We start from the raw sequence: 23,990 nt of genomic DNA, 5'->3' as shown, positions 1-23,990 counted from the left end.
CTGACCACTGCAAGAAAACTGTGGAGGGGGTGGGAGATGAACAAGGCTCTCTCCAGGCCTAGGTGCTGTGTTCATGAAGCAACATGAACTCCCAATGAAAACCATGGTTAAAATGGACAATATTTATATTTTATTAAAACAAATCACATATTAGAAAATTGCTTTCATTTAAATATATCTGCAAGCAATTTGCTGTTCCAATAAAGAAATTTAAATTTCTACACATTCAAATCTGAAAGCGTAAGTGGTCAGTACCCTTACAGACACGCACCCCAAGGAAGCTCAGTCCTCTGCTGAGGATATTCGACGAGGCTCCCGCCACTGGCAGATGGCAGCCAGGACAATCAGTTGTCTCAGCACTAAGCGCAACAGGAATTCTGCTAGGGATGCTCGCACATCCTGGCATGGCACAGCTCTGGACAGGTTTTGTTTTTTTGTTATTTTTTAAAGTAGTGAAAAAGCAGTTTATTAGAAGAAAAAGTACACTCCAAAGGGTTTGGAGCGAGCCCCCTGAGAAAAAGCACAGTTTTTAAGGCAAGTTCATATCCTTTGGCTCACTTGAGCCTCACAACACTGGTAAGTAGGGTCACTATCTCCATTTTACAGATGATGCTCCAAGAAGTAAAAAGTGACTGGCCTGAGGTCACGATTGTGGACCAAAACTGCAGTTTTCTGGCTGGCGCAGAGTAGGCACTTGATACAAGCCCACTTTTCTCCCTTTATAATCCAGCTCTGTCTCTGTTCCTCTCAAAACCCCTTTGAGTATAAGACCTCCTCTCAGAGCCCAAGAAAGGTAATCCAAATGTAGACTCAGGTCCCACAGAGTAACTAGGTAACAAAGCAAAGCATTCCTGGCCTACTGAGAGGAGCTAGAGCGAGCAGGTACTGGCCAGAGACCAGCAGCATTTGCCCGAACAGTATGGCCTGGTGGACAGGAGCAGACACCCCAGCTCCACGCTCCACCATTAGCGGTGTGATGTTACTTGTGTCTCATTTTTGCCATGTGTGAAGTTGGGATAACTTTCTACTTCCTAGGGATGATGTGAAGATCAAATGAGTTAATAGTTGTAAAACATTAGAACAGTACCTGACAAAAGACAGCAAGGGCTGCTATTACTCAGCTCCTGTGGCTGTGGGTCTCGGAACAAGTTTTGGTTTGCAGGGATGAACAGAGATGTAGGGTCAAGTGTACCCCTCTTCCTCTCAGGAATGCCTTCTGCCTGAATTCAGGTCTGGGCCATCCACAGTAGAATTTCCCTTTCCTCAGGATTCCTAGAGCACAATGCTTAGACATCTGTCCAAGCTCGAGTTTTAAATAATTTGGTTAGAAGTAAAGGCACTTTTGAGGTCCCTTCGCCCTGTATTCTACTTACATTGCCCCATATGAAAATACCATTTTTAGGTGAAAAACTATTGGAAATTCACAGTTTTTTATGGTTCAAACAAACTAATGCATTAAGAGTCTGTTTAGACCATGAAGGAGATTCAGCTGAAGGAGGGAGATTCAGCTGCATTTTCCTCACCCTCCTGTTGCCCTCCTGTCAAGGACCTAACAAGATACTTTTAATACAGTGTAACTTAAAAACTGTCTAGGGAACTTGACAATTCGGGATGCTGAACCTTCCAAACTAAGACAGAAGCCTGGAAAGAGGCCTCTACCCCTGCGCTAGAGGAACACATGGCACTCGAGGAATATGGGTTTCCTTGGCAACATCTGGATCTGAGGGAATCTGAGGAGCACAGTGTGTCTGGGCTGCCCAAACCTCACTCATAGCTCCTTACCATTTGATTCTAAGACAGTGGGAAAACTGCCAGTGGATACTTAGCATTGGTCACCTGCTGATTTCTTCCCAACATCCCCTGAGAAATGAAACAGCAGTAAAGTCTCCCAGGATGAAGACTGGACCTGAGGGACTGGGCCCTGGGGCAAATCAGACACTTGCCTGTGGGCTGGGGTGTGGCCCAGCACTTAATCACCATGGGAGACTAAGCAACTTTCTTTCAGGGCCTTAGTCTCCCCAAATGCACAAGGTCAGGCTGGGTGATCTGTGAGGCCCTCCCAGCGCAGCTGCTCTGTGATTCAATGACAGCCCCTCCCAGTTCACTCACTGTCTGGGAGGGGGAGAGACTTAGTGAATTTTTCAGGGTGGGGAAGAGTATAGGACACAACTGCCCTTAGAAAGCTTCCAATCTTTTTGGAAAGATAGGTCCCAAGTTTGTGGCTCTGATAGTAAGAAATTCTAGGGGAGACTTCCTTTCAGGGTTGGTTAGCCCTGAGGAAGACCGAGATAGGCACAGAAGAGAGGGCCTTCCTGTGCAAATGTGTATGGGACACAGGGAAAGGACAGCGCCAGAGGCGCAGAGGTGGAACTATGTGACATACAGTTCATATCTCTGAAGAGCAGTAAGAGCTTGTTGAGAAGTAGTTTAAGGGCAGTCTAGAAAAGCCTTGAATGCTAAAGTGAGGTGAGTGCTTTTTACCCCAGCTATAGGCCTTGGGAACCTTTTCATAGTTCTGAGAGGCTGAGGTTTCAGGCAGATCACGTTGGCTATAGGTGGGAGGAGGTTCAGGCCAGGAGCTATTTAGAAGCTACTCTGAAGGGAGGTGACCTGGACAAGCTGAAGTAGAATGGAGGGGAGCTGGCAGACCCAAAGGACACTGGATAGTGTCAGGGCTGGGTGACTCTCATTCATTCACATATTTATTGTGCATCTACTATGTGTCAGGAGGTTCTGGCTGCTGTATGAGGGAGGAGATCCAAGGCTAAGGATAATGTATTGGCACTGGTCACGATGCTTAGGGCTCACCCATGAGTGTGTCCAGAAAGCTGGACTAAAAGCAGTGCAATGTAAGTGCTCTAGTGGTGGTGGGGGAGGTCCGATGAGGCCCTGTGTTTAGGTCATGGTTGAAACTAGCCTAGTTGAGGCACTATTAAAGCACAAGGCGTGGCTGGTGGGGGAGACGATGGGGGTGCTTAAAGAGCAGGCAGTACACCAGCCACATCTGGGTCGGGTGAGACCAGAGCCGCAGACAGCGTAGGGTGGTCATTGGCCTCAGCCCCTAGGGCAACCGGGGTATGCTGATGGCGCCTTCCCAGAGCCGCAGGGCCGGGTAGAGCGGTTCCTGGAAGGCAGCCCGGAACGTGTGCAGGTGTTTCATGCCACCCGACACGTCGTAGAAGGAGAGGACGCCGGCCTCGTAATCTAGGAAGACGCCCAGCCGGTCGGGGTCGTGGCGGGGACGCAGGCGGCTGCGCTGGCTGTCGTGGAAGGCCCAGTACTCGAGGTCGTAGCGCTTAAGGCACCATGACTGGCGGTTGCAGCCGAGACGCGCGGCCGCCGAGTCCCCTTTGCGCCGCAAGGAGGCGTAGGCGGCGCCCACCCACCAGCCAGAGCCCGCCTCCTGCACGTCCACTTCCCAGTAGTGGCGCCCGGCGGCGAAGCAGTCACGGCCCAACACCTGCCACAGCGCGTCGAAACGCAGCGCGGGCGTGTGCCCCAGGCGGCACAGCAGAGCGCATCGTACCGTCAGGTGGTCGGCTGAGAGGCGCAGACGCGCGTGCATCGTATCCGGCTCCAGCGAGGGCGTACGCGCGTCTGTGGAGGGCGGGGACACCTCAGCAGCCTGGTGGGCGGGGCCAGGGCGGCGCCCCGCCCCCGGAAAACCAACCCTGCTCGCCCCCACCGTCCCTCAGGTGTTCGCAACATAAAATGGGAAAACTCCGAAATTGCCCCAGGGGAAATGGAAAGCCACCTTGCTAACCCTGATTGCGCCTGGGGACGTGGCTAGGGGACCATGGAGAGGAGAAGAAATTTTACCGTACACCCGTTGTACCGTTTTAATTTAGAACCATGGAATATGTTGCCAATTTCTAAAAATTAAAAAATAATCCCATCACTGTTCACACTTCCAATTTTTTTCTTTACTTGCTGCTTTATAGCTTTCCTTAATATTGGTATCATACCATACATGCTCTTGGATAATCTCTTTTAAAATTTATTGATGTATGAACATTTTAGCACATCAATTAATATTGTTTCATAAGAGCATTTTAATGGCGACCCTAAGATTCTGATGTATGGGTACATTATAATTAAACCTAGCCCTCCCTTTTTTAAAAAATAGGCTTATAAAAAAAAGCTTTTGAAAACACTAATATGATCACATCTTTATGTATCTGATTATTTATTTGTATATTCCTAAAAGTGGAATTGCTGGGTCAATGGGGATGATTATTTTTAAGGTCTTTGGTAAATATTGCCAAATAGGACAATTTGGTGGTAGTGATTAAACTCCCAATAACAGTTCTCATTGCATTAAACCACATATGTAGACACTAAATTTAAAAAAAAAAAAAGGTCTAGATGGTAAGGTATGTGGATGTTCAATTTTAATAGATACTAAAATAGTTTTGGAGTTTTCAGTAGAGAGGTTTTATATGTATTTTGTTACATTTATTTCTAGTTTTAAAAAAAAGTTATTGAAAATAACTTTTTAAATTTTTATTTTCTAATTGTTTATTGCCAACATATAGTAATACTATTATTGATTTCTGTGTACTGACATTACATCCAGCAGCTGTTCTAAATTCACTTCGTAATTCTAATTTATCTGTAGATTACTTTAGATTTTCTGTAAATAATTATGTCATCTCTGAATAGTGATCCTTTTTTTCCTTTTTCCAATCCTTATAGCTTTCATTTCTTTTTCTTGCCTCAAGGCATTGTCTAAGACATGTAGAACAATGTTGCAAAGAAATAGTTGTAGTGGGTATCCTTTTTCCCCACTTCTGGGTAAATACCCAACAGAAATTAATACACTTGTGTAACAAAAGACATGCATAAGAATGTTTATAGCAACATTATTCACAATAGGCAAAAATGGAAACAATCCAAAATGTCCTTCAATCGTATAAAGTGTCCTTGAGTCATACAATGGAATCCTATACAGTGGTGAAAATGAACAAACTACTGCTACACACAATAATATGGATAAATTTCACAAATATTGAGTGATAGAAGCAAGACACAATGTGTACAGTCTGAATGATTAGTTATATAAAAGTTCAAAACAGGCAGAACTAATCTACGTTGTTAGGAGTCAGGAGAATGACTCCCCTTGGAGGATAGTGAATAGGAGCCAGCATGCGGAAGGCATCTGGGAAGCTGGAAATGTCCATTTCGGAAGGAGATTATAGAATGTGTTTACTTTTAAAAAATCATTGAACTGCCCCCCTTTGATTTGTGTACTGTTCTTTATGTGCTTTATATTTCAATTAAAGTTTACTTTAAAAAATGCATGCCCAGTAATTCCACTTTGAGAAATTACTCCTAAAAAAAAATCCAAAAATGAGCTAAGTTATATTCATTCACTTATTAATTCAAGTATGTATAAGAAAGGATATTTATTGCAGCGTTGTTATAGAAGGGAAATGTAAAGCAGGCTGAATGTCCAACATTATGAGATTGGTTAAATAAAGCATATTCATTCAATGGAATATTGTGCATCCTTTAAAAATAATATATAGAAATAGAAAATTGTTCAAACTATTCTGTTAAATAAACTTACAGAAGAATATCTATAATATCCTTTTAAAAAAAATCTGTACACATATATGCCTTTAAAATACCTGAAAGAATATATGCCAAAATATTAACAGCATTTATCTCTGGGGGAGGCAATTGTTTTCTTTTTGTCTATCTGTAATTTCTATTTTTTTTTTTACAAGAAATACGCATTACCTGTGTAATTTTTTAAGGGAACAAAGATATTCACAATATATCAGTAAATGAAAACACAGATTACAAAACAGTATGTATAGTATGACACCATGTTTGTAAAAAGTATATACATTATATATAGATATGCCAAAGAAAGCTATAAGGACAGTAAAAGTAGTTATCTATTACTACGTGTCTACTAGGATAGACATCAGCAGAAGAATTTCCAAAGCTCTCCAGTAATTATGAGTGATTTTCTTTACCTGACTGAAAGCAAAATTGTTTTCTAATTTTTCTACAATGAACATACGTTATTTCTGTATTTAAAAAACTAATAATAAAGGTTAAAAAAACCAAGTTGGGTCTCTTAGGAAAAAAGGAGGGCCTCCATTTCTGTGACCTCCACCCACCCATGCACCCCACCCTCTCCACTCTTGGGTCTTACATTTTAAGAAGAGCGATCGCTCTGGTGAGGGACTTATTTTCAACAAGGAATCCGGTGTGGTGCTGGAGGAGCTGGAGAGCTGGCAGTTCATGTCTGAAGAGAATTGTAAGAAATGAGTGCCTGGCGCTCATGCAAGCAGCACAAATAATAAAACATACTAAAAATATTAACAAAACTGGAGATTCACGTAATCTCTCCCCAGAATCACAGGCAAATTTAAGTAGGAAATGCAAATTTACAGCCACAGGAAAACTCCAGGACAGTGCTCAAACCTAAGGAGAAACACTTTGCAGGGTCTGAAGCTAATTCAGCAATGGTAGGTCAGTGTGAGTGAGCCCTGAACATAGGGAGGAGATGGCAGGCTCCAGGGCCATCCTGAGAATCAACTATGTATTCAACGGTCAAGGATGGCGGCAATCTCATGGCAGAAATGCAAATTCCAGGATAAAGATGGAAAACGAGAAATTAAAGCTGAGTCCTCAGAAAGGTCACAGTCAGGTCTCATTCAGGTGAGACGGAGTTCAGGGGAAACCTAAGCCACGTTCCCTGTCTTCAACAGCTCAGTCAGGTAAATGGGATGAGAAATGGGCTCACTTGAGCTACCACCCAAGGCAGAGAGTGCGCCAGGTCCCAGAGAAGAGAAGCGAAAGGGCTCAGGGGCTGGGAGAGGTCACGGAAAGCTTCATGGAGCAGGAAGCACCTCAGCTGACACCTAAAGGAGTGAGGAAATTTGGACACCCAGAAAAAGGATGGGAGGTTTTCCCAACAAGAGGGTACAGCAAAAGCAAAGACATTAAAGGGCAGGTGCTAGGAGTGGCATGTCAACAGTGGGGAGCCATGAAAGGTTTCTGCGTGAGGATAGACAATGAGCAGAATTTCCAGAGCTCTCTCTGGGTGAAGAATGGACCGGCAGGGTGAGAGTAGAGGCAGAGGCCCTGTGGGGAGGCTCAAGTCTGAACTGGGGCTACAGGGATGGAGAAGGGGCTGGGCTCAAGAAATAATGTGGTGGCAGAGTGCCAGGCCATTACTGTTTACTGGACTGGGGAATGAGGAGTAGATTGGGGGAGTGGGGTGGGGAGGAATGCTGGATTCCATTTTGGCCTATTGAGCCTGCAATGTCTGGAACAAACAGGTAGAGAGGTTGGGCGGGGCCCTGGAAGGGCAGTAGTGCTAGTCCCTCACTGGTCCCTCTCTCCTTGGGTCCTTCCTGGGAGTCTGCACCTCTGAGTATTAGCTGTGATAGTGAGAATGATGGCCTCATCTGAAGATGGCTGAGGGGCGATGGCCTGGGAGGAAGCGGACTCCAGGGGATCACAAAACAGATCCTGGGACCAGATTCTGTTTGAATTCTGTCTCTATCCCTACCAGCTGTGTGACGTAGGGCAAGTCAGTTAACTTCTCTGAGCCTCAGCTTCCTCGTCAGTAAAATAGGGATAACGAAGGCACCTACCACACAGGGTAGGGGTGAGCAGTTAGTTGCTGGATAAATCTGTGTAAAGTGCTTAGAACAATGCCTGGCAGAGCAAGTGTCAGCTGTTATCAGGCACTCAACAAGCACAGCCAGTTCTTTGGGAATGGACCACCGAGAAGGTAAATATGAGTGAAGTGAATTTTGGGTCCACCTGAGTATCTTCTTGCCAGGGGTGGTGTGGCGGGGAGACTTCAATGCCCACTCACTGGATACTGACAAGCCTAAATCTTCCTGGAACCAAGGAATTACATCTCCTTAATTATATCGAGGAGATGTAATTATTTTTCCCATCAGAATTGCTCTCTCCTTCCTCTGAGCGAGCGGCCCCTGGCTGTGTCTCCTTTTGCTACTCACCTCATGAAATCAGCCTGCTCTGCAGCCAGGGCCTGGCCTCACCTCTCTCCATTTCCTGGAGGGTGCTCAGTGGGTGCTTGTAAGCATTTCTGCTTCCTCTCACCCCTTTCCTTCTCCTTTTCTCTTGATCTTCAGAGCTGGCCCTGCCCTGCCAGCCTCCATCTGACAGGTAGCTTCCAACTTCCTACCTCATCTCTGGCCACTCTCCCCTCCCTCACTGTGCTCCAGTTAGTCTGGCCCCCTCTCTGTGCCCAAAACTCATCAAGTTCTTCCTTCACTTCGGGCCCTTGGTACATGCTTTTCCTTCTGCCTAGAAGACAAAGCTGTTTACCCCAGCAATAGCAACAATAATAGCTAAAGCTTCCATAGTGCTTATTATGCCAGAGCACCATTCTAAGCACTTTGCATTTAAGAAGTCATTTAATCCTTACAACTACCCTATGAGGGGGTCTATATTATCGTCTCTATGTTATGGATCTGGAAACAGAGGCATAGAAAAGTTAGGCAGGTTAAGAAGTGGTGAACCTGGGATGGAAACCTGGGCAGTTTGGCCCCCCCCCATCATGCATGTGACCACTAAGGCCTCCAGCCCTTCGGTTCTGCAGAGGTTGCAGGAGGCTCCTTTAAGGTCAGTTCACATATCCCCTTCTCAGAGAGGCCTTCCTCACTTCCACATATAAAATATGTGGAAGTCACCCTCTATTCTCCTTATCCTGCTTTATTTTTCTTCAGAGCATTTATTGCTGACATATATTCATTTGTCGTCTGTCTTACCCCCAAAAGACTGAGCACCATAAAGCAGGAGCTGTGCCAGGCACATAACTGGGGCTCCACAAGTGTTCTGAATGAATCATAATAGCAGAGATGAATGAATGAATGAATGAATGAATGAATGAATGATTGAATGAATAGATATTTCTGACATCTGCTTTGTGTCAGGCCCTGTGGGAACCTCAGAGCTGCACCCAAAGTGGTTCTTGACCTTCAGGCATCTGTAAGAGGCGGGAACGGGGTCCATGAATCCAGCTCATGAACACTCCCAGACAGGAGATGGTACAGACCCTGGAGGAAAGGGCAGAGGGGGAGACAGCCAGGAGAGGGAATGAGCCTGAGGTGGCATGGAAAGGCTTCCCAGGTAAGCACAGCTCTGCTGGCCCCATAGGGATAGTGGGACTTGATCAGAGGAAGAGGAGGGGGAGATGGCCATTTCAGCTGGGACCCCAGAGCAGGCAAAGTGGAGGTGTGGCAGAATTCCAGGAGCAACTGAGGGGCAGGAGCCCAGTAGTGTGGCTGCAAGAGGCTGGGCATAGTCTCAGGAAGGGTAGGAGGTGAAGTCGGAAAGGTGGGCTGGGCCCAGACCCCGGAGCCCTTGACTGCCCAGCTAAGGGCCTCTGTGTGGGAGACACGCATTCGTGGTGGTGATCTTCCCAGTTGTCTCTGGGCTAACGGACACTAGAGGAGTAAGGGTCATGGAGTTGGTTACACAGTGACTTACTTTCCTTCAAGCGAACATCCAGTGGCTTCTGTAACATGCTCTGCATGGCTTCCTTGAGGCCCTTGAAGAAGCTCTTGACGGGCTCGAAGGATTGGGGCACAGGGTGGCACAGCTCCCCCAAGCTCATCTGCTGCTGCATCTCTTGCTCAGTGGCTGTGAACTCCTGCAAGGGCACATGGGGGTCAAGGTGGCTCCACCTTGGCACCAGGAACAAACAAACCCAGCCAATAAGCACAATGCCCATTCCAGATCGCCTGGGCACTTGCAGTCCTAGCCCAGACCGTGCACCCTGGAGCAGAGCCCTGGAGACCGCACAGCAGGCCCCGGGGCGGAAGACATGGAGGTCTGGCTTTAGTGCCGGCACTAGCCTCCCTTCCTGCTTTCCGAGTGCACTGAGGTCTTCTCTATGCCAGGCGTTAGCATTCATGGCAGAGGGAGGAGGCAGGCTGACTACCGGGCCTTTAAGTTGCTCACCACCTCTCAAGGGGCCCTGAAGCTTTACAGGCAGTATGACAGGGGTCTGCCTGAGGTACAGGGGGATAAAGAGAGTGAGGGGCCAGTTTTCCAGGGGAAGGAGCCCCTGGAAGATGAGCTGGAATGCTGCCTGAGGGGGTGTGGCCACCACAGTGGGGACCTGTCCCGTTTGCTGTCTGGACAGCACCTTTTAAATACCTTTCCTGTGTTCAGTGTGGCTTTGCTAAGTACAAGCTAGAAAACGCACTCTCCCAGTCCCCTTTGCACCCCTGGGGAAGGGATGTCACGAGGCACCGCCAATCCAATACTTGCTTGTGGAAGTGAGGGTGAAGTAGTGACCGCAGCGTGTAGCTGTCGGGGACAGTGGTGGCGGAGGCTCTGGGGGCTGCTGTGAGCTGTGATGTCTGGCCCAGCAGAGAAGCGGTGGGGTCTACACTGGAGCACAAGTGTGCTGTGGCCTGCACTTCCCTCCTGTTGCCTGGTCTCCATCCTGGCTTTCTGGCCCTCCTGGAGATCCTGCGAGCTCCCTAATACTCTTTCATAAACTCATTTCTTCCCTACAACAGTTACAGTGGATTCTCTTGTTTGCAGCTAAGAACCCTGTTTGCACTTTCTGAAGAGCTGTCCTGGACAAAGAGTTAGAAGACGGCTGATTATCTTAGGTGAGCAGGGCCTAGTGGGCAGTGCTGCTCAAGACAGGGTGGGGGGATGGATGAGTCAGGAGAGGGAGGGTGGCCTGGCACTCAGCTGTCGGGCAGAGGCGGCCCGTCAGGCAGGATGCTGGACCTTGGGAGGTGGCTGTGGGATGGTACCCAAGCTCCATCCAGCCTAGGAAGCTGTGGGTCTAGAGTCCATCCTCATTTTGGTGGGTAAGAACTAATTTGTGGGGAACCAGGGCTAAGATCACATCAGAGGACTGGAGGGGAGCTGGCCAGGGAGTCAGAGTACTGGGTGGGGTGGGGGGATTGGGGGGGGATTGGCAGGGAGCAGCTCCAGGGTGGCAGAGGGTGGCCTGAGTTTGGCCTAGAAGGCAGATGGGTGGGGTGGGACTGAGGATGGCGATGAAGCACAGATGCCACTACCCAGTAACCCCAAACTCCAGCACTAGCACAGGGCCTGACACATAGTAGGTTTGCAATAAAAAACATTTAGGTTAAAATAAGTGAATGAAACTAAGCACATCTGCTTTTTGCCTTTGCAGACTCAGAGAACAGCCTCCTAGCCACCCATCTCTCAAGCCAGAAACCAGGCGTCATCTTGGATTCCCCCCCTTTCAATCACCAATCCTGTTGCATCTCTCAAACCTGCCTTCTTGTCCCCTTCTCCACTGCCTCTTCACTGGTCCAGCCCACCATCATCTCTCTCCTGGACACTGTGGTCTCCTCCTAACTTCCATTCCACCCTCCAGTCCTCGCCTGCCTAGGCCATCCTCCAAGCTATCACCAAAGTGACCTCTCCAAAGCATTAACCTGAGCATGCATTCCTTGGTTCAAAACACTCCCCTGGCCCCCATCTCTTTACAGGACAAAGTCTGAACTCCATGGCCAGGTACATAAGGCCCTTCATGAACGAACCCTGGCCTCCAGATCCAGCTTCATCTCCCAGATCCAGCATGTCTCCCCACCCATGAGCTATTAATGCTGAGCTGGGGCCTGGCACAGAACAGGTTGTTCAGTGAATATTTGATGAATAAATGAAAGAGCAAATGGAAGGAATGATGACAATCGGTAGCTTTGGCACCAGAGAATAAAGAAAAAAGGTGACAGAGCCTTGAAACTGTGATGGAGGAGTACCATTCTTTTCCATGGAGCATCCCTATGTGTTAGCTATCCCTAAAAGTTACCATTATTTAAAAGAAACAAACAAATGTACCCCTCTGTGCATCAAAGTACAGTATCCATTGTGCCTAGAAGAGCACCTTACCCAGAATTTTTTGTTAGGTTTAATTTTTCGTTAGGTTTAATTTTTTGTTAGCTAACAATGAGACACAGGTTGAGTTGACCAAGGCCACATAAAGGCACAAGAGTGGAAATATCCACCAGGGACAGGCTTGACTGGTTTTGTTGACTGATTTGTCTTCTTTTCCAACCAGAGCCTATGCTAAACTGTGGAGAGACTCAGTGCCACCTTTATTTAGTTGTACCTGTCTTGTCCTACAAGGCTTTAAAGTATCTGACAAAGGTTACCTAATACTGCAAGATTTTCCTTTACAGTGAGAAAAAGGAAGCAAAGAGAAAATCACAGTAAGAATGTAATCTGGAATCCAGAGTGAGATGAGGCATAAACTGTATGCCACAAAGTCTTAGCTGAGCTCTTTGAAACATATTTGGTTCTGAGCTTCCAAGAAGCCATAGCAAAGAAGGAAACAGGAAGTTACCTGAGTGGAAAGCAATCCAAATGCACAGGTGGCTGCACAGGAGTGCTAACAGGAGAGCGGAGTTTTTCCCATGATTCCCTGAAGACAGGAACCCCACCCGCAACACACACTTTCACTAAGTGTAGCATGAACATCATAGGGGCTATTAGCCTACAGCAGAACCGGTAGCCAAGGACTATCATGAGCAAACTGTACGCAGCTCTTGAGGTCTGCTCAGTAGACAGGACATCTGCCTTCCCAGGAGGAGTGTCTCAGCGAAGACTATACAGGTAGAGCGCCGGGTAACGATACCTATGGCTTTAGAGCCAGACAGACCTGGGTTCTGATCCCAGCTCTGCCACCAACCAGTTGTATGACCTCAGAAAAGTCACTTCCCCTTCCTGACCCTCAATTTCTCATTCATAAAATGGGGTGAGAACATCCACTTTGCAGAGTTTTTAGTAAATATGAGAGATAAGATACATAAAGTGCTTGGAACACAGAGTCCCTCAAAAATGGTGGCCGCAAATGTTATTTCACTAGTCTAAGATGTATATTACCTTCCTAACAATGTATATTTTCTGACCACTTGTGTGGGGGGGCGAGAAAGTCCATGTGCTGACGAGGCAATTCTCTGTGTATTTACTCAGTGTGTAAATACCGTGTTCAGTAACACAAAAACCGAGATGAAACGCGGGAGGCCGGTGGCAGCTGGGAGGGCAAAACCTCAGCTTACCTGCAGCAGCTGTACGGGGTTGGGCTCCTGGCTGATACTCCAGACCCTGTTGGAGAGGCTGTTCAGGAGGTCGATTTGCTCCCCACAAGACTGGATTTGCTCTCTGTACACCTGGAGGGTAAGCTGCGTGTTTTTATCAATGAATTTCTTCACCAGCATTTCCTCTTCATCAAGCAGTAATCTGAGTTCAGTGAATTTCCCCGCCAGCCAGGTTTTACTTGACTCTGCATGAGCCTAAAAAGAAAACCAGTTGCAGATGATCTGAGTGCCAACCAGGGAATAAGCAACATCAAAAAAACTATTATCACATCAAAAAGCAAGGTGGCCAGTTAAGTACAGGATCAACTTATAAAAACTCAAGCTTTCCTAAGTGTCAGTCATAATCAATTGGAAAAATGCATAGAGAAAAAAAGATCCTTTTTTAAAGAGTGGTAAAAAAAATAGCAAAATATCTAAAAATAAACCCAACAAAAACTGTAAAGACCTAGAAAAAGAAAAGTATCAAACTGTACTGAAAGACGTGAAAAAAAAAAAAATCTGAATATGTGGAGGAAAATCATTTGAAAAAATACCCCCAAACAAAGGCCAGCCTCTTTCCTCAGCCCAAACATCTGTATAATCCACATGGAAAATGAAGCCTGGCACCTGGGCAAGCAGGGGGACAGGCAGGCTCCCCTGGGATGCTGTGTTCTCTCCTTAGTGGGGCAGGAACGTGTGGTTCAGCAGGATCCAGGGAATGGGCTCCCAAAGTCTGTGTTTCCTATACAATGTTCTAGGCAAGTGGCTGGGTTCAGAGGCTCGCTTATCCCCATATGCCACATAGACTACAGGGGCTTTGGGCGAACCTGGGAATTGGTCTGTATTCACAGTGTGGTTTCTATGGGTCCATGAACCTGGACACAAATATATCTTTGCTGAATGACTAAATGAAGAAAGAAAATGTGTTCCAAACCCTTGATTTAGAAACACATTTTGGAGGTAACATATGAAAACGGAGGATCTTTCTATAGAAACCAGGAGAGCAACTATCTACATCTCCTCCCAACCAAGCTACGTTCCAAGCAGTTTCTACAGACCACTCTGTAAAGAATATACAAACTAAGCTTAATGGCACTACACATTATTATAACTGTTTGAAAATACCCACAAGGGAACTTAAGTTATAAGCATACGCAGCTGATTATGTAATATGGTTAAAATTTTTTAAAAAATGTAAAAGAGGGAAACAGAGAGAGAATTCTGGCAAGGAGACAAGGAAGTATGTTGTCTGTACTGGTTCAAAATGAAACTGGATCCCAGGCTGAACTGGGCTGGGGTTTGGACATGGCTGGTCGGGGCTGGGGCTGAGTGACGGCCCGACAGAGGAAGGTCTAAGGATGGTGGGAGAGAAAGAACTTGAGCAGTGATGAGCCCTGGGGATGGGAGGCTGAGGGATTTTGCACGTGGAGTGCTGGCTGCTGTGTGAATCCACCTCTGCCCAGGCCCCTGGAGGCCCGTGTGGTGCCATAGACGGTGAAGAGACTGTGAGGAGAACGGAAAAAGCGTTGTTTTGCAGAAAACTGTGTGACTTTGGACCATCCTGCTATGGGCGCCTTTCAGGGGGGTCCCACCTGGAAAGGAGGTGCACTCTCCAGCCCTGCCCAGGCCACATTTGCTGTAACGTCTGTGCACTCTGACATGTGGCAGGGGCCTGCAGCAGGAGGAAGAGCGATGGCTGTGCCCAGCAGGGTGGTGGAGACCAGTGGCATTGTCATGGCCAACGGCAAGGCCTGGCTGAGTCCTTATCTTCCCAGTCTCAGGCGGGCAAAGGCTGCTCCCGCCGGTCCCCGGCCCCATGCTGTGGTTCAGTCCTTACAGCTCTGGTGGGTGACAGGGAAAGGCACAGAGCCAGGAACAGAGGATGTTTATACACTCCCCAGGGTGCCAGTCTAGGCCTATGTCCTCAGGTCTGTTTCCTGGCCTTCCCCAGGTGTGTTCTGTAGGGCAGAAGGGCTGACTCCTACAGGCCAGGACCCTCCTTCAGGCTGGGTTTGGTCAGTGGGAGGAGGAACTAAAGTAAGGTAAGAGGGTGAGGGGAAGGGAATCGCCAGGGTATCCCTCCCACGAGTGTCTCCACAAATGGCTGTATCCCTGAGCCCCTTCCACCCTCCTGCTCACACAGGACAGGCCCCCTCTGGATCCAGCTCCTGCCTAGGTGGCCCTGGACCCTGCACTCTGCTAATATCACTTCCTCCCTCTGTCTGTGCAGCCCAAGGATGAAGGTGCTTCCTGCTGGTGCCACCCTGGTTGGCTTCTCTGCCTCTTTCATGCCATGTCTGACACCCTCAAAGTGGCTTCTGTCTTTCCGGGTGGACCTTGAGGGATACAGCCATTCCCCAGGTCCACTTCTCCTTTCCTATGTGATCTATGATACGTTATTTCCTCTTCCTAGGTGCTCCCATCACTAAGGGCCTTTTACCTCTGACAGCCTATGCACAGTAAAAAGTTAGGGTAGCAGGTGAGTGTTGACTTGTCCTTACACATGCATGTATTGGCCCCCTGAGGAGCCACAATGGGGAAGCAAACAGCCTATGAACACAGATGTCAGAGGAAATGGTTTAACAGGGGCTGGCTGGGGATTAATGACCAAGTCCTTTTTTATTGTCTCTGGAAAGGAGTGGTTGGTTAGGCCAGGTTACTGACTTTTGAACAGCAGACTCTAGACCATGTATGAACTTTATTGGCTTTATTTACAAAGCTGTTTTATGGATTAAATGACAGGGGAATGGCCTTTTCCCTACTACTGCCTCTGTGTAAACAAGTATGGAACAGCAAATATGCAAGCAAGCATGGTTGCTCCAGACCTCACTGCCACAAACTATGCCCACCCCAGTTTGGCAGGATGCATGAGAATCCTTACAAACATTCGTGTCTCTTGAGCTAGATGCATCACTTCTGGGAATATATCCTGAAGGAAATAAATCAAGGTGCCAAAAATGTTCACTGTAGTGTTATTTTATATTAATGAAAAGCTGAAAGTGCTCTAAATGTTCAACGTTAGGAAAATGGCTTAATGAATCGTGGTAGAGGCACATCATGGCATAGATAGCTACTAATACAAACATTGGTAAAGAACTTTCAGTGACACAGCCATGTGCTATGATCTTAAACAACAAAAACCCCACATAGAGGAGAAGGAGCTGACGTGGAAAATCCCCTTTTCTACTTCAAACACATAAAAATAAAATGAGTAAAATTTAAAATTATCTGACCAAGCTAAAAAAAAACAAAAACAAAACCAACCCCAACCCCACAATCAAACAAACAACAACAAAGGAAAACCTCAGGTACCCAAAACAAAGAGGGAACTCATGCCAGAGCCAGGAGCAGGAGCTGAGCTGAGTGAGCCAGGAGGGGTGGCGTGAGAGAGCACAACACACTGGGGCCTGCTCATCCAGGAGGGCACGTGGGGCACTGAGCCCATTTCAGCTGAGAGTGGGAAGGGGGCCACCTGCATCAAGCCAGAGTCACAGAGAGTGGCTCCATCCATGAACTAGGCACAGAAATACTCTACCCACTCTCCTGGGGACGGGGCAAGGAAACTTGCCATCCATCTTTTTGCCGTCATAGGCGAAAAAAGAGAGTCACTAGCGAAACAAACAAACCAAACAACAGAAGCTCAAAACTGAAAAATTCCCATGACAACCGGTTTGGAACTTCTGAAACTCATGGGTCCCTTGTAGACGCTCATGCCACAGTGCTCTGAAGGGGCACTTGCACAACCCAGGGCATATGGGACACCACGGAAAATACCTACAGGCAAGAGGATGACACAAATGACAAGTCACACAAGGAAACGAACCACATGCCTCACCTCCAGACTGAGGATCTGACACTAGAATTCTATACAGAATACATCTCAAACTATATAATAGCACATATGTACACAGAAAAAAGAAATCTCAGAATGTGACTACTGGTTGTCCTGAAGTGGTAGAAGTATGGCTGAATTTTTAAAAATCTACTTCTTGACCAGGAATTAAAATGTAAATGCCTATAGGAGCCAGGCTGGTAACATATGAGGAGAGTGGGCAGGCGGGGTTCGGGATTCGGGGGAACACAAGCCCTACTGACGATAGTGTCCATTGCTCAGCTCTGATAGCTCCCATGTGGAAATGCAGACCTAGGGTGGACACGTCTTCCTACTTTTCTACATCTAACTTTTTATACAAATACCACTCAACTTTAAAATGCTGGCCACTAATTATATTTTTCTTAATACTTTCTGAGGGCTATTTGGATGTAAGTTTAATAAAAGATATTCAGGATTTGTATGCTGATAACTACAAAATGCTGATGAGAGAAAACAAAGATCTAAGTAAATAAAGAGACATGCCATGTTCATGGATTGGAAGATAACCTAGTAAAGATGTTGGAAGATAGCCTAGTAAAGATGTCATGGCAATTCTCTCCAATTTGATATACAGGCTTAACACAATTTCTATCAAAATCCCAACAAAGTCTACTTTTTGTATCTATGACCAGATTATTCTAAAATTTAAATGAAAGACAAAGGAAAAGCAATAGCTACAATAATTTTGAAAAAGAAGAATACAGTGGGAGGCATCAGTTATTTCAAAAGTTATTCTCAGCTACAGTAATCAAGACTGTGCAGCATTGGTAGAGGGACAGAGTCATAGATCAATGGAACAGAACAGAGAGCCCAGAAATAGCCCCACACCAGTACAGCCAATTGATGTTTGACAAAAGCAATTCAATGAAGAAAGCATGGTCTTTTAACAAATGGTGTGGAGAGTAATGGTGTTGGAAATCTATGAGGAAAAAAAAGAACTCCAAGCTAAATCTCATACAAAAATTAACTCAAAATGAATCATGGACTTAAATGTAAAATTATAAAACATTTAGGAAAAAAATAAAGGAGGAAAACTTTGGGACTTACTGCTGGGCAAAGAGTTCTTAGACATGACATCAAAAGTACAATCCGTAAAAGAAAAAAAATGAATAAACTGGACTTCATCAAAATCAATCTGCAAGAGACTGTTAAAACGACGAAAGACAAGAGAATGGGACAAAATATTCGCAAACCACAAATCTGATGAAGGACTCCTATCTGGAATATACAGACAACTCTCAAAACTCAACAGTAATGAAACCAACAATTGAACCTGGAAATGGTAAAAGATATGAAGAACCCTTTCGGCAAAGAGAATATACAGATGGCAAATGAGCACATAAAATAGATGTCAACATCACTAGGCGCTGGGGAAATGCAAATGAAGACCTCGATGAGATATCACTACACACTTATCAGAACAGCAAAAATACAGACTTGTGAAAACACTAAATGTAGCAAGCATGCAGAGAAACTGGATCTCTTGGTGTGAATACATTTGGTGCAAATGTAAAGTGGCACAGCCACTCTGGAAAATAGCTTGGTAGTTTCTTAAAAAACTCAACATGTTAAGTACCATACAACCTAGCACTAGCGCTCGGCATTTATCCCAGAGAAATGAACATTTCTGTCCACACAAGGACCTGTACACAATTGTACAAAGCAGCTTTGCTAATAGCCCCAAACTGGAAACCAATCAAATATCCGAAAATAGGTGAATGGTTTTAAAAAATACAGTATGTCCAAGCTTCTAGATTACTGGAATGTTATTCAGCAATACAAAGAAATGAACTATTGACACATACAACAACTTGGATGGATCTCAAGAGCATTACTTTGACAAAAGTCTTAAAAGGTCACATAATATATGGTTCCATTTTTATGAATTGTCAAATGCTGTGATTATAAAGCTAGAGACTTAGTGACTGCCCGCAGTTAGGGATTGTTGGGGGCAGGGGTGGGGGTGATTATGTGTGTAGCATGAGGAAGATCTCGGTCATGATGGAATAGTTCTATATTTTGACTGCAGTGGCGGTTACCTGAATCTACACATGTGATAAGTTGACATAGAACTTATACACACCATGTTAATTTTCTGGTTTTGAAACTGTACTGTAGTTAGGTAAGATGTCACCCTTGGGGCAAACCAGGTGAAAAGTACACAGAACTTCTCTGTACTATCTTGGCAACTTCCTATGAATTTGTAATTATTTCAAAATAAAAGTTTGAAAGTTGGGGAGAAGATTAAAGGAAAGAAAACCATACCTTAGATTAACCTGAAATCTGCCCCCTTAGCCTCTCCACATGGCTCCTAATTCTTGTTTTGGGGGCCCTCACACGATATCTGCTTAGAATTTGCAAACAGTGAACCTGTGCCCTGACCCTGTTCTTCTGGCTCAACAGTCCAAAGTGCCTCCCCCATTTCTTTGGGAAGTGCCAACTTTCAGTTCCCTAACCTTTTGACTGACTTATCTGCTGGGACTGGAATTCTACTCTTGAAGACATGGTGGACACTATTAATAATTAAGCCAGGGCCTCAGGTATAAACCACAACTGTCCCCAGCACACTGGGGCCTGTAGTCACCTTACAGATGGTGGATGTTGGACAAACAGGAGGCCAATTCTGTGGCCTGGCATGGGCCTTGGCATCTTCACTGCACTGTGGGCGTGGCCTCAGGAAGACCTGGGTGCCAGCTACTCCCACCGTCAGAGTCGGTCTCCCCACCTGACTTGTGGTAGTCAGTCAAGGGTTCATAGAGCTCTCAGTGGGACAGGCCCTGGGAGAGCATCCCACCTCAGCCGTCACTTTGAGGAGGGGCGCTGAGGCTCAGAGGGGCAGGGACTGGCCAAGTTCACATAAAAGGCCCCCAGAGACAGAACAACTTTTTCACAGTCAAAATGGCAGCTCATGATAACAGCAGCCCCGACGTCCCATTTAAAACCCACAAAGGAATCCATTTAAATAAACATCTTGATGAAAGGAGAAGCCTACTATCACCGTAGCACTGAAACCTGAAGAGCAATTTTCATGTTCCTTAAGCAGCGTTTTGCTTGGTTTAAGGCGTGCGGGGGATGGAGGACTAGTCCCTTCAAGAGAGTGGCCTTGGCACTGGTGGGAGAAAAGGCCGGTCCTCCATTTTGTGAGGTGTTCCGGGGCAAAGCTAGGGCGCTGGGCAGAGGCGGACTCACCATAAAGCTAATGAAACAGTAGCCGCAGGCCCCTCACTAGCAACAGCCCCTTCAGGGTCTTGCACCTCATTTTGTGTTCTTGGGCTCAAAAAGGGCCCCCTAAATTATAGAAGCCCCAGGCCCCACCAAACCTGATCTGCTTGAGGTTGGCTCTTATTTTTGCTTGGCTCCGTCCGTATTCGGGAGAACCTTGTGTCCAAGGAGAAATGTGGACATCTCAACTAGAATAAGGAAGAAATGTCCACTTGCCTTGAGCTTCTCAGCAGCGTCTTCTATCTGCCTTATGTTGCCCATTTGCTGCTGCTTCTTGGTTTCCAGCTGCTTTAAACATTCTTGGGTGAGTTTCTGTATGTGAGGAGTTAAGGAAAAAGTCTTAATACTGTCACTTTCAAGATAACAAGTCTCCCCAGGGGTCATTTCCTGTCACCTCTGTGTTGTGTTTTAGCTGAGGTATCTGAGACTCAGGTGAAGTGACTTGCCCAAAGTCAAGTGGCAAGTTGGAAGATGAGCTGGAATTAGGGCCCCTCTGATCCACACAGGCACACATCAGAGATTCTTCAAACCTTAATGCCCCCCACTTTTACTAGGAAAACCCTGCTTGTGACCTGCTTTTCCCATCCCTCAAATAGGACCTTAAGGCAAGCAGCTTGGGGGCAGGGAAAGAGCATTCACTTAGAGTGAATATTAACTGAGCACCTATTACATGCTAGGCCTTGTTCTAGTTGCTGCCCTTGTGGAAATTGCATTCCACAGAGGTCTGTGGCCCTTGGTCAGGACTGGGGTTCAGAGGACCTGCATGTGGGAGAGCTCTGTGGGGTCGTGCTCCACTCTCCCTCCCACCTGAAATGGCTCCCTTTTCTGCCATTTTTTCAAAGGCCTGCTCTGTGATCCTTCCTCCCACTAATGGGACCTTACCCCCCATCTTATTCTTCTTTCAACTGGCCTTATGTTCAGCTGCTGGGCTGACTGGGAACTTCCTGAGAGCAGGCCTGCTCCATTCCTGGCTCCCCTGTAGGGACCAGGGGCTGACCTAGAAGTGTGCTGAATCAAACAGAATTACCCGGGGCTGCCAACTTCAAAGTGGAGAGGTGGAGCCCCTCAGCAAGTAATGAGTACAAGCCCCAGAGTCAGATGAGACCTCCTGGTCTGAGTCCCACGTGACCTGGGCAAGTGACCTCACCTCTCTGAACCTCATTTCTTCAGCTGTAAATATGGGGATAACCCCACAGGGTTGGTGTAGAGAATGAGAAGTACACCAAGTGCGTGGTGTAGTGATTGGCAGATAGGAAGTGCTAATAGATGAAGCTATTATTTTAATGTCCAACAAGCTTTTGCTATTACGTGCAGTTTTATTCTAGGTGGGCTGTGGGGGTGGGGACACAATAGTAACCTAAGTATAAGCCATAGCCTCGACTTCCAAGAGCATATCCTTACCCCACTGTGATTTCTAAGTCTTCAAGTCCAACCCTCATCCCTCAGCCAAGGATAACCCAGCCTCCTGGTGCTGGTAGCCTCCAGTCACAGGGTATTCCTCCTATCTTGGTACTTGGTGAAACCCTATTCATCTTTCAAGGCCAGTTCCCATGGCACCTCCTCCAGGAAGTCTTCATGGGCTTCTGGTTGGTGGTTCACATTGTCTTCTATCTGGCTCCCACTCACCACGGCCTCAGGTGTCCCAGTTACAATACTTATCAAACTGTATTGTCCCTGTTCTCACCCCATCAGCCAGATAATTCCTCCAGGTCAGAAAAGAATTGATCTATTCCTTGACTTATGGCACAAGGTATGTGCTGAATGGATGTTTGAGGAATGAATGAATGAACGAATGAACAGATGGATGACAGATAAACAATAAACAAATAGGTGAGTGGGTGGGGGTGTGGATAGAAAATGGGTACCAATGGTAGGTGGTGGGCTTACCTATAAGATCCACAAGCCATATCTTTGGATACCATCCTTCTTAACTCTGGAATATAGCCTTTTCAGGTGCCATTATTATTACAGCCATTTTATAGATAAGAAAAGGAGGACCTTAAAGGCATAGACCAGCCTTGAACCCAGGACTCCAACCGCTGGACTGGCCCTCATGGGGCCCATTCTCACCTTGGAGCTCCAAGGATGTCACTATGTGACAGTGTTAAGTCATGCCTTGCAAGGGAAAGGTCATTCATTGTGGGGCGGGGTTAATCATAGAAGACTTCTTGGAGGCGTTAGTGTTGAAATCTACATGTCAGTGACAGGAGGGCCTGCCTAGCCCAGAGAGGCGGAGGGATTTGACTCGAGCCACAGAACAAATCCGCCCCAAGGTTGGAACAATAGTCCAGAGCCTCCACCACTATTAAGATTAAATGCAAGGGTGAGGGCTCCCAGGATAGAATGGGCCCCCGTGGGAGGCAATCAGTCTGGTGGAGTCCCGGGTTCAAGGCCTGCCTCTGCCTCCAGAGCCTTACTTCACCTGTCGATAAAATGGCAATCCTAGCTCCCACCAGGTTGGTTGTTCTGCACGTGGAATGGGAGTGTGTGGAGGGGGAGGGGCAGAGAGGGGTCGGTTGAGGTGACAGCTGAGGCTGCTCCCAGCGCAATCAGGCAGTCCATAGCCCCTCTCCGAACTCCAGGAGAGAAAACATCCAGAGATGTTTGTGTGGCTTTCCAGGCTACAAGGCAGTTTTTTAATGGGGAGGGATTTTAATTTTTGTTAAAAGGCAGATTTTCTTCCAGCCCAAGAGTCGGTTGAGGTGACAGTTAATCTGCTCCCAGCGCAATCCGGCAGTCCAAGCCCCTCCCTGTGAACTCCAGAATATAGAAACATCCAGAGGTGTTTGCGTGGCTTTCCAGGCTACTCAGCAGTTTTCTAATAGGGAGGGGGGTTAATATTCGTTAAAAAGGCAGATTTTCTTCCAACCCAAGGGCAGTGTGGTGGACCTGCCATAGTCAAGGCTATCTGGGTACCAGCCGGGGCTCCCAAGTTGTCACTCCCCAAACCCACCTCTTCTGAAGGTTAACTGTTGGCCTTGGCTCGCCTTTGCCCTGCCTTACACTTCAGCTGCTCGTTCTTTACAACAGGTCAGCGGTCTAGGTGACCACACAGCCGCCTTTGAGTTTCCAGGTCTAATGGGAACTGGCAGTTGGACCCAGGGCACGTTCCTCCTCGCCCGTTGTTCCCGGGCTCTTCCCCAACCCCCAGCCCCGTGCCCCGCGCGCCCCGCGCGCCCCGCGCGCCCCGCGTCCACACCTGCACGTGCGCCGCTTCATCCAAGGCCAGGCGCACTGGGTGGCCCTTGTGGGAGCCCAGCACCGGGCAAAGCGCGCACACGCAGCATCGACAGCGGCGACAGAAGACCTCGGCCACACGGTCGCTGTGCTCACGGCAGCGCCAGCCACACGCTGCCTCTGACTCTGTGGGACCAGCCCCCCCAGGTGTTCGGCTTATCGCCCCTGCGCCCGCCATTCACTTCCACTGTTTCGGGGCTGCTGCGGCGCAGGGAGGAGCTCTGATGGGGAATCGAAACCGGGGCAGTGGGGCGGAGCGGCTCAGGCCCGCCCGCTCCCGGATGCTCTTGGATGGCAGCAAGCCAAGATTGAGGGGCAGTGGCTGCATCGTCATCAGCACCCTCCTCAGCAGGGGGCTCTCCTGCCCCATCTGCCCCTGCAGTTTTTAGCAGGCATGGTTGTCATGCTGGGCGGCCTGCAGGGTCTCAGCTCCTGCTCCCCACATAAGAAGGCAGGATATGGTGAGGCCAAAAAGGAACACCCACAGAGCCATAGATGGGGGAATCTCTATATTCTCGCTGGTGGCTGGGTTAGAGACACAGGAAGCGGGAGCCACACAATTCTCAACCCTCACTGCGCTGTTTGCA

The 23,990-nt window shown here is 47.3% G+C and overlaps 1 protein-coding gene across 1 annotated transcript; it reads right to left on the bottom strand.

The window, feature by feature from the left end:
* Positions 1–107: 107 nt before the first annotated feature.
* TRIM14 (tripartite motif containing 14) lies at positions 108–23,636 on the bottom strand. The gene is made up of 6 exons (XM_019729202.3): positions 23,366–23,636; positions 20,383–20,478; positions 13,053–13,286; positions 9,487–9,649; positions 6,167–6,259; positions 108–3,597 (listed from the first exon to the last, which is right to left on the bottom strand). Exons 1-6 carry the CDS (start codon positions 23,579–23,581, stop codon positions 3,062–3,064), a joined length of 1,338 nt encoding a protein of 445 aa, XP_019584761.3. The 5' UTR covers positions 23,582–23,636; the 3' UTR covers positions 108–3,061.
* Between the last annotated feature and the right edge of the window lie 354 nt (positions 23,637–23,990).

Source organism: Rhinolophus sinicus, chromosome 16, assembly GCF_057876585.1.
Source record: "Rhinolophus sinicus isolate RSI-liver-muscle chromosome 16, RSI-T2T, whole genome shotgun sequence".
In the NCBI taxonomy this organism is placed as follows: domain Eukaryota; kingdom Metazoa; phylum Chordata; class Mammalia; order Chiroptera; family Rhinolophidae; genus Rhinolophus; species Rhinolophus sinicus.
Note: the sequence above shows the minus strand (reverse complement) of the source record. Positions and strands in the feature narration are given on the sequence as shown.

What these genes read in the sequence shown, in the direction of transcription:
- TRIM14 (XM_019729202.3), bottom strand. Translation starts at nt 23,581, where the DNA reads ATGGCGGGCGCAGGGGCGATAAGCCGAACACCTGGGGGGGCTGGTCCC. An exon ending in ACGCTGCTGAGAAGCTCAAG is followed by an intron (nt 13,287 to 20,382) that starts GCAAGTGGACAT and finishes TTTTCTTTTTAG; the next exon opens with GCTCATGCAGAGTCAAGTAA. An exon ending in GGATGTTCGCTTGAAGGAAA is followed by an intron (nt 6,260 to 9,486) that starts GTAAGTCACTGT and finishes AATTCTCTTCAG; the next exon opens with ACATGAACTGCCAGCTCTCC.